Source organism: Amblyomma americanum, chromosome 2 (assembly GCF_052857255.1).
Source record: "Amblyomma americanum isolate KBUSLIRL-KWMA chromosome 2, ASM5285725v1, whole genome shotgun sequence".
NCBI lineage: Eukaryota > Metazoa > Arthropoda > Arachnida > Ixodida > Ixodidae > Amblyomma > Amblyomma americanum.
The window spans coordinates 29682447-29710153 of NC_135498.1; the positions used below are offsets into that span (position 1 = coordinate 29682447).

At 43.8% G+C, this 27707-nt stretch overlaps 2 protein-coding genes and 1 non-coding gene across 3 annotated transcripts in view; 1 reads left to right on the forward strand and 2 right to left on the reverse strand.

Moving 5' to 3' along the window:
* Positions 1 to 2320: 2320 nt before the first annotated feature.
* On the reverse strand, positions 2321 to 12839 carry holn1 (CD2 antigen cytoplasmic tail-binding protein 2 homolog holn1). Its single transcript, XM_077653678.1, has 6 exons — positions 12750 to 12839; positions 11899 to 12084; positions 11041 to 11207; positions 8424 to 8634; positions 5046 to 5324; positions 2321 to 4802 (listed from the first exon to the last, which is right to left on the reverse strand). The coding sequence occupies exons 2-6, from the start codon at positions 12071 to 12073 to the stop codon at positions 4579 to 4581; spliced, it is 1056 nt and encodes a 351-aa protein (XP_077509804.1). The 5' UTR covers positions 12074 to 12084; positions 12750 to 12839; the 3' UTR covers positions 2321 to 4578.
* LOC144122304 (U6 spliceosomal RNA) lies at positions 3670 to 3769 on the reverse strand. The gene has a single exon (XR_013312901.1). It is a non-coding gene; the product is annotated as a U6 spliceosomal RNA (small nuclear RNA).
* A 63-nt stretch (positions 12840 to 12902) lies between the features above and the next one.
* Positions 12903 to 27707, forward strand: part of Iml1 (GATOR complex protein Iml1) — a 40188-nt gene continuing 25383 nt past the window's right edge. The window contains exons 1-16 of the mRNA XM_077653679.1: positions 12903 to 13329; positions 13415 to 13502; positions 13690 to 13736; positions 15532 to 15617; positions 15999 to 16082; positions 16694 to 16743; positions 17515 to 17725; positions 18479 to 18621; positions 22334 to 22521; positions 23105 to 23239; positions 23355 to 23416; positions 24337 to 24407; positions 25338 to 25407; positions 25503 to 25536; positions 26155 to 26278; positions 26973 to 27178. Coding sequence (XP_077509805.1) covers positions 13281 to 13329; positions 13415 to 13502; positions 13690 to 13736; positions 15532 to 15617; positions 15999 to 16082; positions 16694 to 16743; positions 17515 to 17725; positions 18479 to 18621; positions 22334 to 22521; positions 23105 to 23239; positions 23355 to 23416; positions 24337 to 24407; positions 25338 to 25407; positions 25503 to 25536; positions 26155 to 26278; positions 26973 to 27178 — 1648 coding nt within the window. The 5' untranslated portion in view covers positions 12903 to 13280. The remainder of the gene's footprint in view (positions 13330 to 13414; positions 13503 to 13689; positions 13737 to 15531; positions 15618 to 15998; positions 16083 to 16693; positions 16744 to 17514; positions 17726 to 18478; positions 18622 to 22333; positions 22522 to 23104; positions 23240 to 23354; positions 23417 to 24336; positions 24408 to 25337; positions 25408 to 25502; positions 25537 to 26154; positions 26279 to 26972; positions 27179 to 27707) is intronic.

Here is a 27707-nt window from a genome sequence, read left to right on the forward strand (position 1 = left end):
CAGCAGAAGAGCTGCCGAGGTCAGCCTTCAGTGCAGAGCGAATGCCCAAGAGGACGAAAGGAAGGTGGTCGGACCAGCGTTCCCTTGGCTGATAAGTGTCGAGGGCAGCCTTCAGTTGTCGATGCAGACGTTCCATGCCATTGGCCAAAGGATGGTAGGCGGTCGTATGGATGTGGCGAGCGCCCAGAATATTGGCAAGAGCACTAAACAGGGCGATTGAAACTGGCGGCCGCGGTCGGTGGTGACGACAGACGGGCACCCGAAGCGACAGACCCAGCCGGGCATGAAGGCCGAAGCAATGGTCTCGGCTGTAGTGTCAGCAATGGGCAACACCTCGGGCCAGTGGGTGAAACAACCCACATAGGTGAGCAGATAAGAGGCCCCGTGTGATAACGGGAGTGGTCCAACAATGTCTATGTGAACGTGAGAAAACCGTGCGTCAAGCAGCCGAAAAGGAGAGGTAGACGTACGTGACGGTATGCCGGTGAACTTTGACGCGGTGGCAGTGAAGGCAGGTTCGTGCTCTGGCGGACGTCGGCATTAATGCTTGGCCAAAGGAAACGAGATGCGATCAGCTTCTGCGTAGCACGAATACCAGGGTGGCTCAGGCGGTGCAGTTTTTCAAAAATGGTGCGACGGAAAGCCAAAGGTACGTAGAGGCACGGGACGCCAGTGGATGTCTCGTACGTAATGAACTGGGAGTAAAACGGCAGTGGAAATTCGGCGAAGGACAGGGACGTGGATGAGAAGCGAAGAAGATGCAGCTCTGGATCATTGCGCTGTGCAGCTGCTAGCTTCTCCATGTCCACTGGTGATTCGGACGCCATGACACTAACACGAGAAAGTGCATCAGCAGCAGCATTCTCCGGGCCATGGACGTGACGGAGATCGACTGTAAACTCGGAGATAAAACACAGTTGGCGGATCTCGCATGCAGTGTAGGTGCTGTGGTTCCTTAGGAAGGCAAACGTCAAACTGGTATGGCACATGGGGTTATGCGAGATGCTGTAATTGAGTGCTCCGTATTAATTTCGACCAGCTCGGGTTCTTGTAAGAGGACAGGCGAGAAGTGTTAATAAGATGATCAACTGAAACAACTGGTAATTATTTGGTTATCACAGCTACACACCCCACTGTAATCAAGATATTTGCACAGGGGCTCCGGAATAGAGGGGAAAGGGGCGGTCGCCCCCCTCCAGTTCTCCAGAGGGGGCAGGGGCAGCGTCCTCCTCAGTCTGGAGCTGCTTGCACTCATTAAGATTTCTGACAAACGCTTCAATTCTAGGGCGTTAGTAATGTAAAGCACAGTGTAAGGCTGAGGTTAGTTGCCTTTTGTAGCAAATCGTAAAGCATTTCTTCTGAGTAACCTAAAGCAATCATGTCCCAACAGAAGTCGTTGACTGTGGCCACTTCGTTAGGACGGGGATTTCTGACCTCTGCTCATGAGCATGGTTAGCAGAATTGAAACAGACTGCAAGCAAACTTTTCAAATCCAGTCGATCACTCCATTGTGGGCACATTTTTACAAAGCTGCCCATTTCAATCTCGATTTCATATGCATAAGCAAACTTACCTTTGAACGGTGCAAAAAACTGCGCACAGCCTACCACGAGCATGTCCCTCGGCAGCTTACATGTCATGTGCCTTTTAAATTTTTGTAGCGCCAGGGTTCGAGCTGTGCCCTGGTGTCTGCTGGCACCGCACGCGCTCTGCAAATGACTGAACTGGCATCATCAGTCCAACCTGCCGTCTTTAGTCTTAGAACGCTGGATATGACAAACTTGGCGTACTATGTTCAAGACCAAAGCCTGCGCGTAAATGGACATTTTTTTTTTTACAGTGCAACTGTTAACGGCTCGTTTCCCAGTTGAGCTTGTACATGTAACCAGATCACTTCCGATTGGTTCTTGGAATCATGATATCATTCAGGTAACCTCTCGACGCCTCTCCTCGGTTTTCTAAGATCCATGATCTCAACAAGGTTATATAAAACGGCGCTGGCCTCCGCGTCATCACTTCACTCTTATCAGTGCCATGGAGAGTCCCTCAGCAGCTACAGCCAAACGCGCCGCCCGCGCAGAAGTTCAGTGGAAGGCCCGCGGCACGTAGCCAAGATGTTATGATGTTCGAGCGCCAATATCGCAACCTCTTCGGTACCGCGTGTTCCGTGTGGGATCAACTTTGGCTTCAACAACCAAACTTCTCAACAGCAGAAATCACCAACAGCCGCGATATAATTATGCACTACTGAGTATTGTAACCATTCAAGAGCTTTTCTTTCTTTTTTGTTTACTGATAGACGCATTAGAGCCAAGTACAGTTTCTAGGAAGTGCAATGCTTTTATTTGCATCAAACAGCTTTACTGTTTTCTCAATAGTGCGGCACACAACACTCATAGGTTAGGATTGCTCCAAACATCAACCACAAATAAGAAAATGCGGGTTTGCAATTAATTCCCTCTGTGGAGATCTTGCATCTTTATCGCCTGTGCTTAGCTTGCTGCTCTTTGATTCGTCAGTAAACACTTTGCAGCTGTATACAAAGTACCTGCATGCTGCCCTGCTGATCCTACAACATGATGACAAATTATGACCGATGTGAAAATGAGACGGACCAAATGACGCTAAGCACTCAACTTAACTCAACATGCTCTCCAGCACAAAGTGGTGATAGCTTATCCCTGCCTAAACACCACAATGAAACAACCTTGATGTAGTTGATATGCTGGTTAGAACTCTGTGCAACATTTAGTTAAAATTAAGCTGGTACCCTCGGCAGGATGTGTGGTCATGCAGGTGAACATCACACATGTAGAACGCGACAAATTCCGGCATCGTAGCTCAGTGATTTCATTAAGTTCACGGTGTTTCACAGATCTTGTGATGTGGTTGAATGTTTTCAGATGTTATTTAAACGCCAAACCATGAACAATAAGCACGGCGTTGCTAGTCATGGCACTATGACGTGTTGTATCAACACAAGGCAAGAAAAACCAAAATGCTGTCTGAGCCAAAAACAGTGCACTGCTATTTATGCGGCGCCAAGTAGTTTCGCCACTCGTCATTCAGATGGCAACACTGAGGAGCGCTGCATGACAACCACTGAAAGTGATATTTGTCACTGCTGTATCAGCGCCCAATGCCTATTGATTTCTTCATACGCTGCAGCTTTTGATCCATAAGCTCGTCAGCTGGCATGTAATGCCATCGTTCATTATGACGACGAGCATAATAGCAGATTGTACCTCAAGATGGCCTTAGCAGGCAGGGGAAGTGAAGGAGGAAGAAATCACGCACGAAGGCCTGTAGTGGAGTGCAAGAGCGTTGGAAGCTAAGTGCACGGCAATAAGCAGTGCATGCGACGGGAGCATAGCTTCACTGCAATACGAAGGGAGCAGAAAAAGCATGTACTATATGATCAAACGATCACACGATCAAGGGTTGTCAGTGCCCTTATTTTACTCTGTGGTACCAATCATCAAACTGACCTTAAATGGATTCAGAGTCAGCAGCACCTAGCTTGAATTGATAAGGCATCATTAGCATAGTGCAGGGCAGTGCAACACGGATCAAATGGATGTAACTGCATGGTATAGGACACAAAAATGACTGCAGTTAATAGGCAGAAGCAGCGGTAGTTTTATGTATAATTATTTATATCCACCTCGATGTAAATGAATACTTATCACTAGTCTGCATGTCATCTGTGTGCAGCAGCCATGCTCATATTTGTACCGTTCCAATTTTAGTACACATACTTTGGAAGCACGCTTTATCGAAGAGCAAAGAGTGCTGTAGCTCCATGCAGCAGTGCGTCCTGCTCTTGCATTCCACTATGCTGCTCACAAATCTAGCACTCGCACAGACAAAATCCATGGTCAGGGAACATAAGGCTGCACATAAAACAGTAAGCAAAGCTGAGCATGAATGAGAAACCTGCAGTGCCCAGGCAACCCTGTAATTGTTTGACCATACTAACAGAAGTTGGTAGTGGCAGGCAAAAATGAGGCGAAATGAGGTGACACCAAAAAAGTTCAGAAACGTGGCTGATTCATAGCAACCCTTATTTTGGCATAGGAAAAGCCCAGAGGAACATGCCTGCCATTATGTGATGTTAGGTTGCATCAGAAAAGCACAATGTGCATCACTAGAGGCTGCCTCCCCAGTTCACTAGACTACAGTTTATAAAGCTGCTGTTAGTAACGAAATCTACAACACTGGTTCTATACATGACTGCATACTGAACATTGAAAACAACAAGGGAGGAAAACATGTCTCTCTTGAATGCTCATTACCAATGCTATTTGGACCATCAGCAGCTTTCATGATTCAAATGGTGACTGCATTAACAGAAACTGCAGTACATTCACATCCTTCACTCATCACCGGAATGTAACAATTCTGTGAGTCCCTAAATGCAGGGGCAGCATTCCTTCATGAAAATCATAGCTTGACATGTATGGGTAGCCAATTGAGCAGGTTTGTTCAGTCATGACACAGCAAACAATATTATCACGCACAGTTCAAAACAGCATGTTGCATTCTGGGTGATGCCGTCTCTCGTGAAACAGCATGGCATCAGACGTAAAGTTCAAAATCAATTCGTCTCGAGCTGTAAAATGGCCGATCCTTTTCATGTGCTTTGCGGACCCAGACGCCATCCTGAAAATATCCCTCCTGCACCCACTGCAGCATTTGGGCTGAAGTATGCAGGCCATACACAGGAGCATTCTCTGCTTCTTCCCACTTGAACTCCCACATCACTTCATCACCACCTTTTGATGAGCTCACTGGCTCTGCACCTGAAACCACATAAGTGAAAGGTAATAACCAGAGGCTAGACAAAACAAAGGAATAGGGGAAGAAGAGAAAGATGAACCATGTGCTTACTCGCAACTCAATGTATGTAAGGCTAAAAATTACAATTCACGTACACCTCAGTGTAGTTGTCCAGCTAAAAGGTAAAGCCACACTGTCGCAGACGTCATTCTTCAGACACGAATAGCTCTCTAGAATTTGCTGATGAGGAATACGAGGTTACATACCATCAGTCTTGTCTTCATCAGCTGCTTTCTCCCCTTTAGTAGTTGACGGTTCAGTGGCTTTGGTAGCCTCTGCATCATCAGCAAACATGTCAAAGGAAGATCCTTCAACAGACGTGGTTGCCGCTGTGGCTTCTTTGGCTTGATGCTGGCGTTCCCGTAGGAACTTGAGCCGCTCGTATGTCTGCTGGTAAATGTCCATGTCACCAGTTGACACTAGTCGGTCAGCAAGCTCTGTCATCCGCAGAAGCTTCTCTTTGGGGACAACCTCCTTGGTGCTATCTGCAAAAAACACAGAAATTGGAAGCGCGTTGTTTAAAAAAACGGAACTGACCTACTTTTTGGCAGTGGTAGAATGAAACCAGGCACAGATGTCCATGCCGTTGCCTGGCAATTATGATCTGCTCTGAAATATGTTATATGGCAAATGTCCTTGTCCACAGCTCTTCCTTTTGAGCAAACAGTGCATCCAGCACAGAAATATACATAGCACTGTGCATTTACTCTTCCCCCAGCTTCTAGGTTGATTAAACTTTGCACACTGCACTAGTATATTGTCCACCCCAAATGGTAGAAATACTGATGCGGTGCGCCCCAATACAAAGCAGGTATTCATACCCAAAATAGCCAAATTTTGCTGTATTTAAAAGGCTGCCAATCAAATACAATTTAACAAATGCACATTCTGAGACCATATGATACTAGATAAACATCTGCTGTATATGTAGGCCACACAAAACTTTCCTAAGTGAAGTAGTTTCTTCAGAACTGTTCTCTGAAGTAGGTCCTATCAACGAAACCACTGACTTCGTCATCTCCAGTACCACCTTTTGCGCAGTTGATAATGCAGCTGCACTATAACGGTGTGCATCGACTGACAGAGTGTGCATTAAGCTTTTGAACGATGCATAAACTGCGCTCTTTGAACAAAAAAAACACGCAGAATGCTAGCGCAAAAGTAGTCTAAAATGGAGCATTTGCTCAGCTGGAGAGTAACCCCTGCCTTAAAACAAAAACCTTAAAGGGATAGTGGACAAAAAATTTGTCGCCGAGATTTCTGGCCAAAATGAACTGAGAACTTTTTTGAAACAGAAATGAGTGGAAAGTAATTATTTTAATGAATATATCTCGAACCGCTGCACCCAGTGGCCACCTGTGAAAGCTAAGACAATATGGGATGTGACGTCGACCCTACCCATCACAAGCTATCGCCAGCCACAGACTGCGCTAAAGTGGATGCATTTAACGTGCTTTTGCTTCATTGTACAGTCCATTTTGTTCAGCTTCCTTGTGTCCATGCCTAAAGATTCTCTGCCTGCACCTCGTGATTGTACACTTTTGGTGACTATCTGCCTGATTCAGTCAGAATTAATAATCCCCACAGTCTGCAGTGACGGCAAACCGAAAAAGCAGCATTTCGCAGTGATGGTACCAGTAGCGCCATCTCGTGGCTGCCAGAAGAATGAGTGTTGTCTCGATTTGGACAGAAGCGAGCTTGTGACACTTCGCCTGACCCACAGAAACTGCATTTATATGTGGCTGCTGCGTATGATACCACGTTTAAAGCACTGTTAGATCTTTCGGAGTCAATGTGTGCATTTATCATAACACATAAACGCTCACAAGCATGACACGAGTTGGCGCATCCTCAACTGCAAACTACCAGCTAGCATGTCTATGGTACTAGGCCTGACGTCATGTCTGCCAGGTCATAGCCAGGAGTGTGCTGAGTGTGGCCCGGCAGCCACTCAGGAAACATCAGAAATACAGTCATCCATTGAAAAATAACCAGAATGATGACTGTATACTTGGGTAACCGTATCTTACGAATTAAAATAAGGGACTTTCTCAATTTTTTCAGATTTTTATTCAGTGTCTCTTTAACGATGAATACATAATTGCAAAGGTATGATGCTATCATAAAGGTCTAGTGGAAATGAAACAGCAAAATGCCTTGTCAGCAAAGCATCGACCATTTTCAATTCCTGCTATGGGCTGCGAATAGCCATACTATTAGGATTTAATGAAAGACCCAAAATTCGTTTAATTGGTTATGAGGAATGGAAAGACACCAGCTGTCTCACTCTCAGTAAGCACCTGAACCATGTTGTCAGGGAAAAGATGAAGGCAGAGTGAAAGAAGAAACACAGAAAGAGATGCCATAATGAAGTGCTCTGGAAGAGTTTTAGCTAACGACCTAAGAGATATGTTCAAGACACATTTGCCATCTGCGACCAATCCTTAGAACACTCGCTTAACCAGGACCACACGCAGACCTTCAACATCAACCAAGCACTGCCCCGGAATAGACAGCACCAGATCTGCTGTCTTCTTCTGAGTTAAAGCAGGTGATTGCTGGCATTGTACCGCACATGGGTGTCTTTTTGCATTTTGCCTCCATGAGAATGCAGCGGCCACAACCGGGATTTGGTATCATCAAGTTCTTGTCCCTCTCATTTTTGTCCTACTCCTGCCCACAACTCTAGGTGGACACGCTGTTGTGTACGGGGGGCACTCTCATTCATATCATCTGTATATAAGCGACTGCCATCGATATAAGGGGGCAGTTCCTGGTTCCCCATCAAAGTAGTTTTTTCGTACCCTGCTGCACTGCCACATATGCCACGAGACTCCTCCCAAGGCACAAACACAAGTGAAAACCAAGAGCCAATGACATGCTCACACTTCACATATGTGACACATTTCACAGTGCAGTTTTATGCACAGGTTTCTGCACCTGCTTGTTCTTTGTAGCTGAGTCTCATATATAGCACACATTATATTGTTACGTCACAGCACGCCCATGACTGAGATGAGATGACCGATGGTTACAGGATGATTTAATGGCGGACGGCCTGGCGCGAGCACTCCTGCTCGCGCCACTGCACAGTTTGTCTTCTAGTTCGTTACAATATAATTAATTGTTCAGTAAGTGTGAGACTGAGTGCCACAGCCCCAACATAAATTACAACTGCAAGGCTTCCTTCGTTCATACTGTGTGAATGTTCGTCGCAAACACAGTTGTTAGCAGTACGCTGTTACTTTCTCTATTTCTGCACAATTACATCAGTAAACTTTGTGTAACAATTTTAGTGACTGGTTATGGACGTTTTCCGAAAAGGCCATGCATCTGTACTCTTCACTGCATTACTATTATGCGTCTCAGAGACAATGACACAGGTGGTTTTCAGTGCATTTTGGAAATCCCTATGCTGCACGGTATGCTACGAGAATTTGCTGCCAACATTTCTGTCCTGCACATGCAGCTTTCATGTGGCTGCACAGCAAGCATGCACTTGCACAACACTCAGGTATGCCTACATACTAGCAGCAGAACGGCTGTCAATCCAAACGGTCAAACTGACGCAATTCATGACCTACCGGGCTCATCCTGTTCCTGCTTCTTCTTCTTCCAGCGGTTTATAGTTGACTCCCTTTTTCCGCCTCCCAGGCGTTTGATGCAAGCCAATACAGTTTCTCCGGGCCGCATAATTTCCAGCATCTCACCATAGAGTGCCAGTGCATCTACTTTCTCATCTTCAGAGCCCTCAGAGCCTCTGCTGTCCTCCATGACATGTTTCGGAGGTTGGACCTGCAGCATATGAAAAGGGCAGAAGACAACAATGTATAGTGACACCTGTAAAATGTTTGTCCCATTTTCCACCCCCCTTAAATAATTCTCTCCACTCATAGACATGACGCATTGAGAAGCCATCTGCAGGCACTGGCAGCCCGAGTAAAAGGGCACTAATAATGAAACCTGAGGTGTCAGTTAGGGAGGTAACACACAAATTCTAAAACCTTGCTGAGATCTTTTTCAGTCTCAGAGAACAGATTGCAATATTGTCCCACCACGGTGGCTCAGTGGAAAAGGTGCTTAGCTACTGAGCTGGAGTACCCGGGTTCGATCCCGACCGTTGCGGCCGCGTTTCGATGGCGACAAATGCGCAAAAGGCACCCGTGTGCTTACTCTTTGAGTAAGCTGGCCACGCTGGCAGCACCAGCCATGTCGCCTACACACCGCCACACAGCTAATGAGCTCATGACCAGGAACTAAGACAAGAGCAAACGTAAAAAAAATATTGGTGGTGGTTTAGCTTTGGTAGCTACAGCTGCCCGAGTGGAACTTGGTCACGTGACCAACCACGTGACGAACCATGTGATCAACCACGGCGTCGCACCACCGGCAGCTGCTCTGCACCACGTGACCAACCACGTGACAGCGTGGCAGCGCCGCCACGCTGAAAGCTCGAAATGCTACCGTAATGTAGCTATCGCTACAAAAGGGCTACAGATGGCATTTGACTTCTACCTACTGAATGAGCAACCCCCACTGGAAGGAACTGCTCACCACAAAACACCCAACTTGAATGCTGGTGGTGAGACTGCACCAATTTGGATGTGATTAATACAGCTAGCATGAACCACCTGATGCCGCCAGCTGCACTTAAAGGAGCACCACGATGTTCTCCTCAGTGCTGATTATTCTAATTAAATGGGTTCTTTGTGCATTGCAGAGACAAGTGAAAATTTTTTTTTTAATTTGAGCATGCAAACAAAAGTTATTCCACTTAGAAAATTCAAATAAAAAGATCAGACGACAGCACGTTTCACTTGCCCATTTAACTCACCCAGTGCTGAGATTAGGCGCTACCAATCAGAACTGCACCTAGCACACATGCAGTGAAAGCTTGTATGCAACTGCTGCTTTGCCGTGGCAACCACAGCTGTGCGTTTTGATGCCGTCGCCCCTCCGCGAAGGCCTGGAAACCTAACACCGGTTACTCCCTCAACCTTGCATCTTGTCTACTGTCCGGCTTTTCTCTTCACATTTTTGAAACTATGCTAGGTAAAGCAGTCGTCGCGTAGGCCGAAGAATGAACTTGAACGACCTTCAGTCCAACCACGTTAGCCGTGTATGACCACATGTGGTACAGTTATGGTGACGAACGCTTGACCCTTGACGTTAACCCATGACCGTTAGTTGACCGTTGACCTCTGACCTCTGACAGTGGGTGACCTTTGAGTTGACCTTTGACCTTAAGAACATCCGATGGGGTGATGTGAAGCCACGTGATGACATCCGATGGGGGTGTCGTAAGACCATGTGATAACACGTCATAGTGACGTGGTCGTGAGGGTATATATAGAATGGCTGTCGCGAGCGCGTAGCGGAGCTGCCATGGGCGAGCCTCAGACGCATAGCAAGCGTGCTTGGTTTTCGCTGAATTCCAGGGTTAGCCAAGCTAAGCCACTGCCAATTTTTTGGACAAGGTATGTCGACTGGATTTTTTTTTCATTGCCTTCTTGGTATGGTGTGAAGTGTTAGCTTTCACAAAAGTTTGAAACGAATTTAAAAGGTCGCCTTTGGCATTATTCTTATTGTCATTCGCTTTCACTGCTTTTCAGTTTTTGTGGCATGTGAAAAGCTTACAGCACTCAGAGACATAATATTTTGGATATTTCGCGATTATAAAGGAACTAGGTTCAAACTGGACATCCAACCAATCAGAAAGGCAGTGCACAAGCAGCATGCTGTCTCATTTCCGCTGTTGAAAATCGCCACTGTGATGCGACACCATCGGCTCGAAATGAGCATTTGTGAAGGACATTAAAATATTATACAGTACGATTTTGGCGACCTCTTTGGGCATTAAGGCATCACAATGTCCCTTACTTTGCATATGAAGACCTTATGCTTGGTTTACGTTGCAGGGCGGACCCCTTGAAGAAGCTTTAACTAAGCTTGATTTGAGTAACACGTGGTTTCCACGGATAGCATAGCAGCTGCCATCTTTTGGACCAGAAAGCACAGCAAGAACCTGGGCGTTTTGCTAATCTGCTTATTGCAAACCGGTTTCTACGTACCTGTGGAAGCTAGCCTCAGTGCCCAAAGGTGGCAGTCGTGTGAAAGACTATCTATAATCGTCCATATTAAACAGCATGACTACAATTTCACCATCACCATCATTTCCAAGGAGCAGGAAATAAGGCTCACCCTGACCCAGTCGATGTTGTCAAGCCAGTTATCACGTATCTCTGGTTTATCCTTACTGAAGATGAACATGCCTTCTTTATCAAAATGGCCGTCCTCCATTTCATCTTCCATGTTGAATGGGGTGATCTTGATGTCCCCATCGTACTCAATAGTTTTGTCCTCCTGACCTAAAGCAAAAGTGATTATCAGAAAGGTAAGCTGCTGCCTTTACACCGCGGCAATACCACATTGAAACAATCCACCTAATGCACGGCAGAAAAAGTTCAAAATGAAAATGTAAATACATACTGCACCACTTCAATATGCACTAAGAAAACAGCAGTGTCTGAGAGCAAACGATTTATTCTATGGGTATTTGGACAATCCTGGCAGTATTTTAACCTGTGGAGAATGTAGAATACATAAAAAGAATTTAAAATAACAAGTTCTCATTCTCCATGCATTACTGGGGCACGTGGAACGTGAATGGAACAATGCAGAAGAAAACACAGACACAAAAAAGTAATGTCTTACTAGAGCAAGGTTGAACAGTAACAGGTTGGCTCCTGTTATGATGTGTGGTCAGTGCTGTTTGTAGGTGATAACGAAATGTGTTATTACCTAACCTTCGTCTACCGTAATCTTTCTGTATACTGTGTGGCTACTATGCTTCATTTGGCCAAGACTGTACCTGAGACAGCAAAGAGGATAGCACTGGCAACAAATATGCATACACGTGCTTTTTAAAATGACTCAGCATTGCTTGAATGATTCGTGTTCGTGCAAAGAAAGACGACGGGCCTTATTTTCTTTGACATAGTTTTCAGGCGGCTATTTAAACAGGCAGGCTTCCACACCAGCTGTGCCTGTGCAACTTACCTTCAACGTCATCTGGGTTAAGCAAGTTGTACTTTTTGTCTTCGACTTCATCATCCTCTTCGTCGCTGTCCAGGGAATTCTTAAACTTTTTTTTCACACTTTCGTCCACCGCATCCTTTCCAAGCATCTCTTCCTCCTGTTCATCAAACTGCACCCTCTTGGACGACATTGTCATTGAGTGCTGATCTGCGGGTTTGGAACAGCGAATTTGAGCTGGCTCTTGCCAAACAAAGTCTCGACTGTGCGTCAAAATGTTCGGCTCTTAACGCAATCACGTCGAAATGCAATTCAAGGGTATGTAACCTACAGAGAAAGCCGTGCCCATTCTCGGACGTACATACACTCCGGCGTTTCCTACCCAGGCGATTATATTACAGGTATAACATTTCTGACCATAAGGTGCTTACGTACACCTTATCACAGACCGGGAATTTATAAACTATCATTTTGCTTCATCGAAAACGCTGTCAGAAAGCCCCTAACCGACGATCTGCATGCATGTTGACGAAGGCGCAAGCGATATATGCATAGAAACCATCGCGGTTTACCCAGGATCAGCAATTTTTATTCTTATGCCAGCTTCAGAGCGCAGCAGTTAGATGCGTACAGTTCACGAGCATGGACACACACAACCTGCAGCATATTTTCAGGTTTTTAGTGAGTTGATAACGGTACAATCATAGCACTCGTTTCGGCCACATGCGTCCATGCTAAGCACGCGATTGGGTTCACAGTTGGCGGCAACTTGATCAGCCGGTACGCAGTTCATGCGTTCGCCTATGCAGCACAAAGTAATGCGGCTTTACCGTGAGCAAGAAAGCCAAGAAAAGGAATTAATGCAAAAAACGTACCGTCACTGCAACGAGCAGAACTGTAAAACGATCATTTTTCGCGTACTTCGACACTCCGTGCGTCCAAGGCGGACTCCAACTGGGGATTGTAAACATAAACAGAGAATTTTTGGCTAGCTAGGGATACGCTAGGGACGAGTTAGCGAAGCTAGGGACTATCGGTGCTTGGGCAGCGATTATCAGTTTCATGTGGTGATGTGTTTGCGATGCGGTGTAGCTTTAAATGCGTTCCTACCACTAAAATGATTTGACTCTTATACATGTGGTGTCATCTAAATGTGCCTTTCCGTTCAACGGAGCAGTCTGGTTTAGTCAAGTCACTCAGATGTTGTTAACGCTCTCAAGTTTCAGGCCCTTGCCGCGTGCGGTTGTATGGGCTCCCGAGCAGTTGCGTGTTGATCGCGTTTACAGATCATCGTGGTACCATTAAGAACTTAGTTTACGCTCGCGACGTTTATTCGTGTGCTCACAGCGAAATGTGTGAGCGCATGTAAACAGTTGTCACTTGAAAATATACTTTTTGGGGTAAACATGACAATGAAACAAATGAAACTCATGTGTCACCCGAAGACATTTTCTGGTGAGTGGTGTTGTGTTTTGACCATTCGATGTCTTATCGGTAACGTAGCATGCGTTATACGTTATGCGTTGCGTTGTACGAACAGATGACAGCTTGATTATCGGCGCCAAAGACTTTCCGGGTCTGCAAATTGGGGACATTGTCGAAGTTTATCTCCCTGACGACTCTTACAGGTGAGTGTTTGGAAGACATATAATTGTGTATTCCCTCATGAACATAGCAGTTTTGGTGTCTAATTATTATTGTTTGATGAGTTAGAAAGTGTGCTAGCTACCAACTCAGCGAAGTGTTTATATTGCACCCAAAGAAAACACACAATTTTTCGGAAATTACAATGTCTTCCTGCAATTACTCTTGCAGCCGCTTGCTGGTTCAAGTGACGACAATAAAAGAAGATTTCCAGAAAGGTTTGTAGCCACGTTGTCATGATTCCCTGCTTTTTTTTTTTTCACTTGCAAAACTATAGTCAAACCTACACTCGGCAATGTATACAACCATATTACACAGCACCCTTCGTAAAATAAGCACACTGCTGTGCTTAGAGCAGAAAGTAGGTGGAAGTGCATTCTGAATCTGAACATGCTACCTCTTGATAGTTAGCTGGATGTTTACTGCTGCGACTTGTGTCTCCGAACAGCTAGCTGTCAACTCTTTCAGCACTCCCTTTTATTTGGAAGAACACAAACGTGGCTGTTGAGCAGAGTGCGCTATTCGTTGACAGGAATATCAGGCACATACGGCCTCATTTCTTTCCTTAGTGAAGCAGATGGCTGGTGGTGTGCATTTTATAACTGCTGCCTTTGCGTACACGGCACCACTGTTGCTTGAATATTGCGATGGTATCACTCATTGCTCTATGGGTACAGTGTAATTTATCCTCCGAGGTTCGTATTTTTCATACCTTGATACACACGAAAAAAAATAGCAGCTATATTGCTCTGTTCGTCATGTACGACCACAGCACAGCACATGTGAGGCGCAGAGTTCTGTGAAACATGCAATTTTTCTAGTTTCGCAAAAGTCATGCAGTGATGAACACTAAGTCCTATTTTTTTGAAGCTTGAGGCTAGCTGTTATTATATTTTTACTTGTATTTATTAAAGGTGCAGTGATTAGAAGACAATGAGTGTGCTTTCAACCTTCTATAAATCTGCTAAAATTGCTTGCCCATAGGTGCATATTTAGCCCTATAGTCAAGTGCGCAACATCTCCAACCACATTAAATCCAAACATATCGGAGCCAGCTTGGCTACTTCAGGGGTGACTGGGGGCTGTGGCTTGCGTCTTTTAAGTATATATATGGTGAGGAGGTAAGAGGGTTTGGTTTTATGGGGCTTAACATCCCAAAGCGACTCCGGCCCAAAGCGACTCGGGGACGCTGTAGTGGAGGTAGCCAGATAGTTTCGACCACCTGGGGTTCTTAATGCACATCGAAATTGCACAATACACTGTTTTCTAGAATTTTGCCTCCATCGAAATGCGACCGCCACGGCTGGGATCGAACCTGCATCTTTCGGGTCAGCTGCCAAGTGCCATAACCACTGGGCCACCGCGGCAGCTGAGGAAAGAAGGAATGCAGTGATTGGGAGGATGTGCAAGGGGTTAAGGACGTTGGCACTTTCTGTTGTGTGTTAAATGATGAGCAAGTGCTTATTACAAAAAGGCATTACCAGGCATATGGGTTTGTTGTGGAATGAAGCCTCTTTTCTAAGTCGCAAGACATACTTTTAATAAGGAATAACACCAAGATGTATTTTTTGATCGCTTATTTCATTTTAGCGATAAAGCGATAAAATTTTTTGTAACAGAATTTGAAAGATTACCACTGGCCCACTAGTCTGATTGGTAACTGTTCCTGTTTATGTCATAACAAGTATGTAATTGGGCCAGTGTTGTCTACTGTGGTTGCTCAGGTGTCTTGAGAAGCTCAGAAGACCCGTTGGGTCCAGCACGACAGCACTAGCTTACACGAATTTATCTTACTTGAAATGTACGTTGCAAGTATACCTTTTACAGTGCAGTGGTACATTGCACTGATATTGTAACTTTTGCTTGTCTGTGATGAAAAAGATGTTAAGAAGTCTGATTCGCGTTGTGGTACCAGTCTTCTCTGTTTAAAATGAAAATAGCTTATGTAATACAGCTCTTTAACGAGCTTTATTTAGCTATGTGGCACTAAATTATTGTGCATTTTTTCAATAGATTCCATAAGTGTGGAACAAAGCCTTGCCAGTGCTTTTCAGCTCAGGCTATATGCTGATGTCATCGTCAACCGAGTGGATCCAAGGGTTTGTAGAATTGTTGACCTTCTGAATTTTTCAAACATGGAAGTGCTTACCGGTTACAGAAAGGCATGTGGCCGAAACCAAAGGGGTGGCTACATATATAGAAATAAAGCCAAAGTTTGAAAATATACAGCGCGGAAAACGGGGACTTTAGGGTAAGAAACACAGGACAAGCCTCATATGGAGGAGTAGGGGGAGGGGGTGATGGTCTTGCTCCTTTTGGCAAAGTATTTGTGGATCCCAATTTGAGAATGGCTAATCTATAATATGGCTAAGTATAGGCCTTTTAGAGGAAGAATTTGACGTTTAGGTGCACCCTTGCTGGTGAGATAAAGTGCAATATTTCTTTTTTGAGCTCTACCAAAAGAGCTTATTCTTTTTCAGGATGTGGCACTTGATTCAGTTGAGCTTGTGTTTAAGGACCATTATCTGGCCCGCAGTGACATGTGGCGATGGAAGCAAGCAATGGTGAGTGTGTGCCATCACTCACACGTGAGATTTTTCATTTCATATTTGTGTTAGGTATGCCTATTTTTCTTCCCTCTGAACCGTGATTGGAATTCGCTATTTAGTGTACAGAGTCGATCCCACTTGTCTAGAGTGCTAGAGAGGTGCCATCTGAGGGAAATAAAGCGGAATTCTAAAGCACATATTGACTGCTGGAGAGCAGCAGAATAGACACGTGCGCCACACAGGCACCAGCGCCTTACTGCAGGCAAAAGAGCTGTGAAAAGATTTCACTTCATTTGCTCCGCAGCACACCGCCCGAGCGCTCTAGAGAAGTGTGATCGACTCTGTACTAAGATCATTAGCTGTGCTAAGGACAGGTGCTATTGGCTTTACACTCTAAACATGGAATTAAAATGCCTAAGTGCAGCTAATTGTATTGGAGGATAAGGGAGCCGTTCCTTCACACACTCGCACTGCATATGTGTTTCGGTTTATGTTTACTGAACAGTGAGCATATTTACGCGAGCAATCAGCAGAAAATAAGTGTTGTTTTTGCTGCTTGTTTCTTTTGCCTATTCCAAATTATGCCAGAGGCTATTTTCACTGTAGCCCTCTTGTGCTCTTTCCAGATCAATACTTGTGTGTATACCAAAAAGTTTGTCAAGATTCATTCAAGCATGTAAGTCAGTTCTGAGTCTGATACATTATTGTCAGTGTAGCTTCTACATCATTAAAATCCAGTTTCAGCTGCTCCATCTTTGTTGACGTTTTTTTCTTCGTTGTCACGCAAATCCAACCATTGGGAGTGCTGAGCAGTTTGTACTTATTATAAAGATGAGAAAAAAGTTGACAATTTTGTGATTGTCATGGCTTCAGCTGTAAATAGAGCCCTGTGCTTTACAGCTGGAAACCCTTTGTGTGATTGTGCCTTTAGGAAGCATCTTGCTTTTCGCAAGCAAATGTGGCTCTGTCCAGCATTCTAACAAGGTGAAGGTACACAGCTCAAAGGTTCCAATTAGATTGGTTCTTAGCTATGGGTCTCGCATCTTTTTTGAGCACCTAACTTAATATATTTACCTATTGCATTATGGTCTGTATATTGCTATGTCCTGGTGATGGCAGGCGTGAAATGGTGGCTTAATAATATTGCAACTAGTCTATAATGGGCAACCCTCTGCCCACAGAATGTTGTGGTCAACACTCGTGAAATCAAAGGAGCATAAGTTTTGGTTGGTTAGTATTTATTCACATCTAGAAGTAGCAAGTACCATGACATGCAAGTAATTCACTGCAAGCATTGTGGAGAATTAATGATTTTACTGGCATGCTATGCGCTGAACTAGTATTGAGTTAACATTCTGCATCTCTAATGAAGATCCCAGGAGACAAACGTGGAAATCATGCTAATGTGCCTTGTTGTTTGCTCTTTTATGGTTCTTCTCTCATACAGGCTTCAGGTTTACGAAATGTGGGCTCATGGAGAGCAGGTGGCCTCTGGAGTCATCACTGCAGACACCAAGATCGTCTACCGCTCAGCCAGCAGCATGGTGTACCTTTTCATCCAGATGAGTTCTGAAATGTGGGACTTTGACATGAATGGTGATCTGTACTTCGAGAAGGCTGTCAATGGCTTCTTGTGTGACCTCATCGCAAAATGGAAGGCAAGTTGCTTAGTCTTTGGACCCTATTTGTCACACACTGATCTGGTAGCTCCAGGCTCTGTTCAGTCATGCTATGACCACCAACCAGTGTTCACCTCATGTATATTTCGTTTGAAAATCTCATAAAAGATTAGCATTTTCTGAAAATGTTGTAGTAAAAAACTAGCGGTCATTGCAGTTTGGTGAGCATGATGTTAGTGGCATTCAGCTTTCAGGACCTGTCATGTTTTGATTCTGTTTGAAGCGAATAGTTTTTTTTTAAAATGCTGACTTATATTTAATCTTGCCATATGAGCATTATATTATGCAAGTAAACTGCTCTGTATTTCAAGAAGCATTTTTCATTACGGCATGGCATTCAAATCCTGGCTGCACAGGCTGTTAGACAGGAAAGGATAGATTTACTCAGTGATGCGTTTGTTAGATCTTCAGGTGAATATAATGAAGGCAAGGTATGCAGTGTCTAATTTGAAAGACTTCAGATTGTGCCAAACACGATTGTTCCATCTTCACAAAGATGCACAAAGGGTAATGTGACGAACTCAAAAGTGTGGAATTTTGCGACCTTCCTTTAAATTGCACCATCTGATAATAAAATGTCTGCAGCCAATTTATTTTATTACGTAGCAGTCATGCCTAGCGCCTCAGCATTATCTCATAAATGATAGCACTTTTATTCGCCTTCACTCCTTCTGTAGCCTCTGTGTTGATTCTCCAGTGTATTCAGTTTTTGTTCTCTCTGGTGCTACTCAGGACATGAAATGCAACCACGATGTCAACATTGTACTCTTCTCACGCGTCTTCTACGAAGCTAAGAGTAAGGACCAGTTTCCTGAGCACATGGCCCACTGCGTGCAAGTGGATTACAAAGGCCGGTTTTACGAGGACTTTTACAGGTAGCTTAGCATGACTGTTCCTTCTTTTTTGAGCTATTCCAAGGGACCTTATTAGCTGTAATTTTATAATATTTTATTTAGATGACCTTGCTGATCCCATATGGCCCAGGCATATATAAACAAACAGTATACGTAATGACAAGAAACAATATCGGTAACAATACATTTCCATGATATGCAGCAGATGGTGACAAGACAAGTCTGCAGATAAGGAGAGCACCCATGAAGAGAAAGAAAATATTACACAATGTTGGAAAATGCATTTCCAAAATTTTCACTTTTGAACACCTTTTCAGATAAGTTCTGCTCAGTGATAGTTTTCAGGAAATGTGAATAGTATATATATTGGTTTGACCGTGCAGAACAGGGGGCCAAGGTGCAGTTATGGTTGTGGCGGGTTCTCCAAGTTGCTGAGTGCATGACGTGAGCCTCTGATGAGACCTCAAATGTCGTATGAATCACTCAGTGGAGAGCGATGAATTGAGAAATTTTGCATGCTATATGCCGGGCTGCATTTGATTGGCTACCATTACAGCACACAGAAAGTTAGTATTTTAGAATTTATTGTAAATAAAATGCCCTGCACACCTGTATGCTTTTTTCAGTTCTGAAATAACTTTCTTTGTGTTTGGACCCTGGACTGTTTCTACATATTCGAGTTTTGGCGTGAGTGACATACAATTTCTTAATGCTGCTGGGTGTTCCTTTGAGTTTATGCCTGAATTCATTTACTAAATTTATTTTTGCAGATGACATTTTATAATGAATGTGATATTCCAACAAAGCTTGGAATTAATTATAATGCCTAAGTACAATAAAAGCTTGTTAATTCAAACTCCCTTAATTCAAACTGATGGCACAGTTCTGGCCGGCACCATGCATATAAGTCTGTGGTGTCACACGCTCGGTTATTCGAATGCTACCAGTCTCGCACCAGTTAATTTGAAGGGGCTCCCATGTCCAGATATGCCTGGCACGGCATGCGATAGTCAGTCTAAATAACCCTGCTCAAACCTGAGTTTCATGCTACAAAGTCTCTCACACAGCTATGACATACGCACAACGGCAGGCATATTGGCAAACAGATGGCCGAGTCACTAAGAGCAGTCACAATGCATAGTTTTGGTTTCAATCCTCTGAGCTTCGCACCATCCTGCATCAGCCAACCAACCGAACCCAGCTGCGTGCCATTCAGGCACTAATTGGCGTGCCTTGAAAGTCTTTTCTATTCCCGTCCCTTTTTTTTTCTCACCGCTTCAGTGTGGTTCTTCCATTCTCCCATTGATCTGAAACTGTGCGCTCGTCACGTGCTGTTCGCACTTTGTGCTGTCAAGGCTCCTTACACGTGATGCTGCCGCTTGTGAGGTGTGTGACTCATTAGCTGTGGACCTCCACCGCTAAAAATAGTCATTGTTGTGCCGTTCTCATCCCAAAAGCAAGCAACCATTGCCCAGTCTTTCGCTAAATAAATTTACTGTGATGCATGCGGCTCTTGTTAGGCTTTTCTGGGTCATTCGATTATTCGAACTTTCGGGAATCTCACACATTTTTTTCTGTCCCTTGAAGTTTGAATTAACGAGCTTTTACTGTATTTGTAAGATGTGACCTCAGAAATAGGTTTATTAGTAATAGAGTAGTTCAACTTGCAGGGCACTGATTTTCTACATTAATCAACATTCCCCACTTGTTTCACCAGTACATATATTTAGCAAGGCTTGGTCTGAAGTTGAGTGGATCGATTTATGCAGCATGCAGTCATCAGCAAAGAGATTAATCCTTACACTAGGATCACTGAAGAAACTGAAAAATTAACATAAACTAAAAACTGTAAGGGGTCAAATCGAATCCGTTTGGGAACACCTGAGGAGATGGAAAAAGATGAAGAACAAGTGGCATCAATCTTTAAAGTGCACAGCATTCATAGTTGCATTGCATTCGTTGGCCATACCATAACGCTTGCACTCCGAGAGTAGCCACTAGTCTATCATCATCAGGAGTAGCAGCAGGTCATGTAACTTTTTAACGTCGTCACAACCTGCTCACGGAGTTGTGAGAAACCAGCCCACCATGCCAGGTTGCAGTTAAATTAATGCAATTAAACTCAATTCACTCGCTACCTGGCCACAGCAGTGTGAAAATTAAAAGCTGAAAAACAATGGGGGAGCGCTGCACCGGAACAGGCTCTCGGCAGGCTCACTCAGTGCATAATTATGTGTGCGCAAATAAAGATATGACAGTGACAACATTGTGTATGATGTGAAAGAACTGACACATACACATGTAGCAGCAAAGAGCCGCCGTGGTGGCTCAGTGGTTATGGCGCTCGGCTGCTGACCCGAAAGACGCGGGTTCGATCCCGGCTGTGGCGGTCGAATTTCGATGGAGGCGAAATTCTGGAGGCCCGTGTACTGTGCGATGTCAGTGCATGTTAAAAGAACCCCAGGTGGTCGAAATTTCCGGAGCCCTTCGCTGCGGCATCCCTCATAGCCTGAGTCGCTTTGGGACGTTAAACCCTCATAAACCAAACCAAACATGTCGCAGCAATGTTGCTTCTAATGCTGTCGCATTCCACTCTTAAGTAACTTAAGCGTTCCCATAATTCTTTCATTTCAGTCTTTCATTTCTTCAACGCAGTCTTAGGCAGTATCGAAAATACGGGTATCTTTTATACTACATTGCGATCCATTTTGTGTTTGGTATCAGGTATCGATCACAAAAAATGAAAGTATGGAAGTATCGGTATCAAAAATCTTTTATTATTTTTTCTTTCTAGCCTTTAAAGCAGAATGCTCAACTTCAAATGTTCTTAAACGCAGTGCTGTGGAAAAAATTGTTCGGTTTTGCCAAGTGTATGGAGGGCTTGCGCCATTTAGCACAGGGCAAAGATGCGGTATGCAGTAAATACTGCAGTAACAAACAAAAAGCATCAGAAAAAGTTCCCAAATTTATTTGTATGTATACTCAAGTGCTCACAGGCTGGTTCACATGAACATTAGCTTAAGAAAAGATTTTGCTAGGCTGCTTATGGAAGTAATCATTTCAACGTCATCATAGCTTTCGTCCGATGCTAAAGTTCTGTTGAAAGCAGTTGTGCCAACAGTGCAGCTTAAAAGAAATCAGCATGGCCATATTCATTTAAACGCTTTCAAAAACAGTGCTCTATATTATTGCATGCACTTAAGTTTCCAGGAACCACAAAGAAATATCTTAATTTAGCTAATCCTATCACTAGCCTTATTAATACTGGCAATTTCAGTGATGTATTGAAATATCAGTGATACAGTATCGATTATCTGTATCGGAAATAAATTTCAGTTCTGTATCATGCATCGGCATTGGAATACGTTTTTAAGGGTATCAGGTATCAGTATTGAAGATACTTTGTTGAAGTGTTATGCCAAGCCCTCCTTCAACATTTGCTCAATTTTTTGCTGCAGCCGTTGCTTCACTTGTGCTTCTGTCAATGCTCTCACAGCTACCAGTCTTGCAAGATGCCCATTATCATCACTGCCACATAGTTTGCTACTACCGCATCCTTGTTCCTTAGTGCGTGTTAATTTACATAATAGAGGCATTCAAGCAAGAGGCTGGCATCATCCTCTGCCTGTTTTTTCCTTTCTGCATGAGCACATAGGTTATATAGTATTCAGTTTAGCTGTAAGCAGCAAATATAGTCCAAGTTGTATCACATTGGTATATTTTTGTTGTGCAGAGTGGCAGTCCAGAACGAACGCATTGATGACTGGACACAGACACTACGGCTGCTGAAGACATATTTCAATGAGTACCCAAAACAGATCCTTGAGCATCACCACAGGGCCAACATCAAGGTGCCCACAGCTGTGAACTCAACCGCGTCTCAAGGCAACTTTCTCCAAGTCCTCAACATGTCTCTCAATGGTTTGTGGTACATGTCTGTAGCTATTTGATGGCAAATGTGTCAAGTTGCTGATTTGCGAATACTAGTTAGCAGGTGTTAATGTCTGACCAAGTTTGGACAAACAGGCTACGTTCATAATTATTGAAAAGTTTTCAATACATTTTCATGTGGTAGATTCATATAGACATGCCCAAATGTGGAGTTGAATATTAGACTCAGGAAGCCAACTGGCTGTCTAGTACTGTCATTTGCATGCATTGTCATTTTGCTGAAGATTGTACTTGTGGCCAGGCAGTGCAAGCTGTGTCAAAACTAAGCTGAGCAGGTTTGTGTGATCGAATTGTGCTAGCATCTGGAGTATTGAAAATTCATGGCCACAGTAATTTAGTGTGCAGATGTGGCATTGTAGTGCTCACAAAAAGGGGCAGCATGCCTTGTAAAGTCCACAAAGTGTTGCATTAGTGCAGTCTGACCTCAGAACCATGTTTCATTTTCTTTTGCAGCTCTTGTGCATGCTATTTTTTGTATAGTCTTTGTTTTTAATCAGTTTTCTTATAAAATATCGCCCTGTTAACCTTGTTCTTTCTTCTTTGCACTTCACAGTCTTCGAGAAGCACTTTATGGACCGAAGCTTTGATCGCACCGGTCAGCTGAGTGTTGTCATCACACCTGGTGTAGGAGTCTTTGAGGTTGACCGAGACCTCACCAACATCACCAAGCAGCGCATCATTGACAACGGTAAGACCTGCCAACCGCCTTGCTAAATGGCCACCAGGTTGTGGTAGCCAAGACACATATGGTGAAATCCCTCCATAAAAGGAAGAGTGACCTTGTTACCATGTTCTTTTTGCAGGCATTGGAAGTGACCTCGTGTGCCTTGGCGAACAGCCCTTGCATGCTGTGCCCCTGTTCAAGGTAAATTCATGTCACCCTTTGTTCTGTCTTTATCTTGTAAACAGCTTTTTTCAAACTAAGCTTCTTTCAGACACTGCCTGTGGTGAGCATTTGGACTGCACAGATGTGAAAGAGCATGAAAAAAAAAAGCTTCTTTACACAGAAAAAAGAACTAGCTTTACAGATGGATGAGAAACAAGGTTTGATATTTAAAGAGCGTGGTGAACTTATGGCATCACTGCTCTGATATTTCAGTGAATGTTGAGAGAATGAGAGGCACTGTTAGTGGGGGATGGTTCACTGCTCATTAAATTAATTTCACCATGTTCGCTGTGCAAGTGTACTATTTCTGTAAGAGGAAAATATGCTGGCAGTTCTTTCAGCCACACTGACTTTGCTTAGATTTGTAGCAACTGTGACATTAATTGGGAGCCTGGCCACATTGTAGTGTTACCATTTGGTTCTGTTGGTTGACATTTTTTTTTTGACACCCACTCCTTGGCATATTTTGAAAGGTTGCTGGCAAAAAGAAAGTATATACTGTACTGAATTGTGGATTTTTTTTTGCTTTGCTGCACTTAATATGGGCAATAGCTCTTTTTTTCCTTTCATGCCATATCTGAAGATTTCATTTTTTCAACAGACATGCCAGGAATGTCGAATGAAAGGATGCATTGCATTTTATTTTCTGTGTAAGGATACATGTGCGAGACTGCACAAAGAAGTGTGTGGATCTATTGCTCACCCTGATAGCTGCATCTTTGTAATCTTCGCTTAAGTATCCTAGAGTGATGTGGCACATTGAAACTCAGGATGAGGTTTTCTTTGTATATGTTGTGTTTGAAAGTCATGTTATAATGTGCATCATCATTGTTTCATAACTTGCTTCTCTTTCCTGCAGTTTAACACTTCCTTAACACTTCTTGTTCTTTTTTCCCCAGTTTCAGTCAAAAAACCCATCAGGCCTGGATATGAAGGATGACTACAACATGCCACACTGGATAAATTTGAGGTGCTTCCATTGACTTATTTTTCTCTTTACAAAGGCAACCTGAGTACATTCCAGCTGTCTGGAAGCATTTGAAGCTCAGTATATGCCACTGACAGGCTTTAGTGCAGATGGCTGCAAATTTTTGGTGGGCATTTAAAATCAAGTGTGCCAGATGCATCATACAGGCCTGTTTTCGTTGAATGTTTGCCTTCATTTTCTTTTCAATGAACCTTTTTTATAAGGGCATTGAGGAGGAGGCCCTGGGACTTCAAAACCTCTTTGTATAAAGGGGCACCATTTGGGGAATCTCCTACTGTGAATATATTAAAGCATTTCATGTCAGCTGAGTTATCAATAATTGAAATATTGCAGACTGTTTCTTCTCGGACAAGGGTACCAATGTGGTGTGAACTTTTAAGAACTGTTGATAGCAGCCAAAATGGCACTGAAGAAGCTGCAAAAGGATGGTTGGGACGATGCATAAACAGGAAATGGCATTCAAACTTTGAAGTTAGGGTGTAGGTTCTATGCTGGATCTAGAGCAGTTACACCTGGCTCAGGTATTTGTTAGTACACGATTGAAATACCGTAGTGCCAGGGTATGTTATATTCAAAAGGTGTTCTAGGGCTTCTTTTTGAGCATGGTGTTGCTGAACTTGCTTGTACTGTAAACTGCATAAAAACTAAAATGGCATACTAAAGGCAGCTAAAAATGATTATGAATCTCTTGGTTCTTTTGACATGTGAATTGGTGCTTGCTGCTTCATATTCCTGCCCTTTAAAAGTTTTCAGGAATTTGTTTTCAGCAGGTACATATTTATTTTATCATTACAGCCTTGAACAGCTCGCGTTTCTGTGACCATTTAGAGTGACCTTGTTATAACAACCATGTACAGCTGCTCTGAGGCTGCAATACTACTCATCGCTTAAGCGATATACTTTTCTTTCCAGTTTTTACTCTGCTACACCGGCACAGTTTTACTCCAAGTTTGTGCCTCGCATCAAGCTGCCTACTCCTCAGGTCAGTAGATGAGCTGCCTAGCAGTTTTATTCTTTCTTTTTGTTTTTGTCTTTGATGAAGACTGTGATTGAAGCTTTCTCCGCATGCTCCTCTAGCCAAAGCCCAGTCATGTGAAAGCACTTGGAACAGGTGCGTATTGCAGTTGTGCCTTTCTCACCTTGCTGTCTCAAGTACTCTGAGGCTTTTTTTACTGCTTTTACCATCCTAGCCTTGCGTTACGTGTATGTGTTCTTGTAATGTTAAGGCGTGAGCTTCAGCCGATGTCAGTGTGTAGCACTCCCTCATTGCAAATGCTGCCCTGTTTCTGTGTTACAGTGCCCTAATGGCTTTTGTAGTACAACGTCATTAAATATAGAAATGTCTCTTGTGCCAAGAAGTCGAGAATTGGCTTGAAAAAACTGCGTTCCTTATATCTCAAGTTTTGAGTTCTGTGCTTCATTAGATTAGCTTCTTTAACTATGCCAGCTGATTAAATGACCTTATTGTTGCCGGAAAGCTATTATGCACACATTATTAAAGACTGAATGTTTTTTTATTTTGCAGTCAGTATAGATATTGTGACTCTTGGTGGGAGTTTCTTCTGCACATGCTTGTGCCTAAAGCTGTGCTGACTGTTTTGTGTCCAGGCTGTAGAGCTTTCAATTTTATCCCGAGTTCTGTGCTGTACAGCACTATCTGCGTACTTCCTGGAGTCTTTCCTAAGCTTTTCTGTGTGTTTTTCTTTTCTTTTTTTAAATTTATGAATAGGGATGTACGCATGCCGTAGTCAGCCCCCCATCCGGGCCTCTGACAGCATTTCAGTTGTGTACGACTACGATGAGTACGATGCCAACATCTTCAAGGGGTGTTCTCCAAGTCAAGCCGGCCCAAAGTAAGCTCTATCTGTGCAATCTAGTTGTTGCATGATCATGATGTAAAGAAACAATGCATGCAGAGCTCACATACTAAATATTTTACAGAAGTTTGTGTAGTTAGGCAAGGATGGAAAAAACGGCAAAGATTGCAGTCAGCAGCCAAGTTCTTATGGAATCATTGACGCTTCAGAGTCGCATACGGTTTCTTTGTTCATGGTGAGGCTCCATACAGATCACTGTCACATAGATACGCAGCATGTCGTGTAGCAACCAAGAATTCATAGCAGGCATGTTTTGCTATGTCCAGTTTGTAATGTGCGAGTTAGTATATGTTGGTGCTGATTCGAATAAGAGACAGGATAGTGGACTCCCTTCTTAAGCTACGATAGCTGTGTTGTCCCAATTAGTGTGGCCAACATGTGCAACTAGATCCCATCTTGGTCCCTTCATTGCTTCAGTCTTCACTGTAGCATCATGTTCTAAGGGTATTGCAGGTTTTCTCATTTTATTTTTGTTTACTTGCATTTTAAGAGCTCGAAGGTATCGTGCGCCTGAAGACACTTATGTCTCTTCGGTCCCTCACTTAATGCAAATGAAGGACTCTGGTGCATAAGATCAGTAATTAATGGAAAACATTTTGTCTTTGCACATCATGCTTTAGTGCTCTGTCTGAGCTTGCCTCTCAAGGGTAGCTCTTTCTTTCTGTCATAGGATGAGCACACTACAGAGGGCGAACATGCGTCGTCGTTCCCATCTGCCAACACCCCCACGACCACTGAATCAGGATGACGACAGCTCATCATCATCTCCAACTTACTCCAGTGGCTCTTCCCACTCCCGATCTGGCGCCATATCGATCCCCAAGCGGAGTGCTTCTTCTTACGCCAACCCGCCGGTGTCAGCACTTGGCAGCGATGGTGTGTATTGTAGTCCTTTTACATCTGCATGATGTTGATAACAAGGCATGGGACAAATACAAAGGGTGCGTATATATTGACCCACTGCTGTGGCTTAGTGGTCATGGCATTTGGCTGCTGAGTGCAAGGTCACGGGACTGAATCCCAGCCGCAGGCTCATCGAAACACATTGTCCGTGTTTCCAGGGAGGCAAAACGCTACAGATGCTCGTGTCCTGTGGGATGTAGGTGCGCATTAAAGATCCCCAGGTGGCCGAAATTACTATTCCAGAGCCCTCCACTCACCTCTTTCTCTCTCCCTTCTTTCACTCACTCCTTCTTCCCTTCCTTCATGGTGCAGTTGAGGTGTCGACTGAGAAGTGAGGCAGTTACTGCACCTTGCATATCCTCAAAACTATTTGTTTTTATTGAGGTAAAATACAGACTCCTGTGTGTGCTCTGCAATGCCAGTACTCATTAAAGAACATCAGCTAGGCAGAATTAATTCAGAGTCCTCACTATGATGCCTCTTTCTGTTAGCCTCTTTTCAC

Bases quoted from the DNA above. Each gene is read 5' to 3' on its own strand.
- holn1 (XM_077653678.1), bottom strand. From the start codon at position 12,073: ATGACAATGTCGTCCAAGAGGGTGCAGTTTGATGAACAGGAGGAAGAG. The intron at 11,208-11,898 runs GTAAGTTGCACA...CTTTTGCTTTAG, and splicing joins TAACCCAGATGACGTTGAAG to GTCAGGAGGACAAAACTATT. The intron at 4,803-5,045 runs GTATGTAACCTC...ATGTGGTTTCAG, and splicing joins TGATGAAGACAAGACTGATG to GTGCAGAGCCAGTGAGCTCA.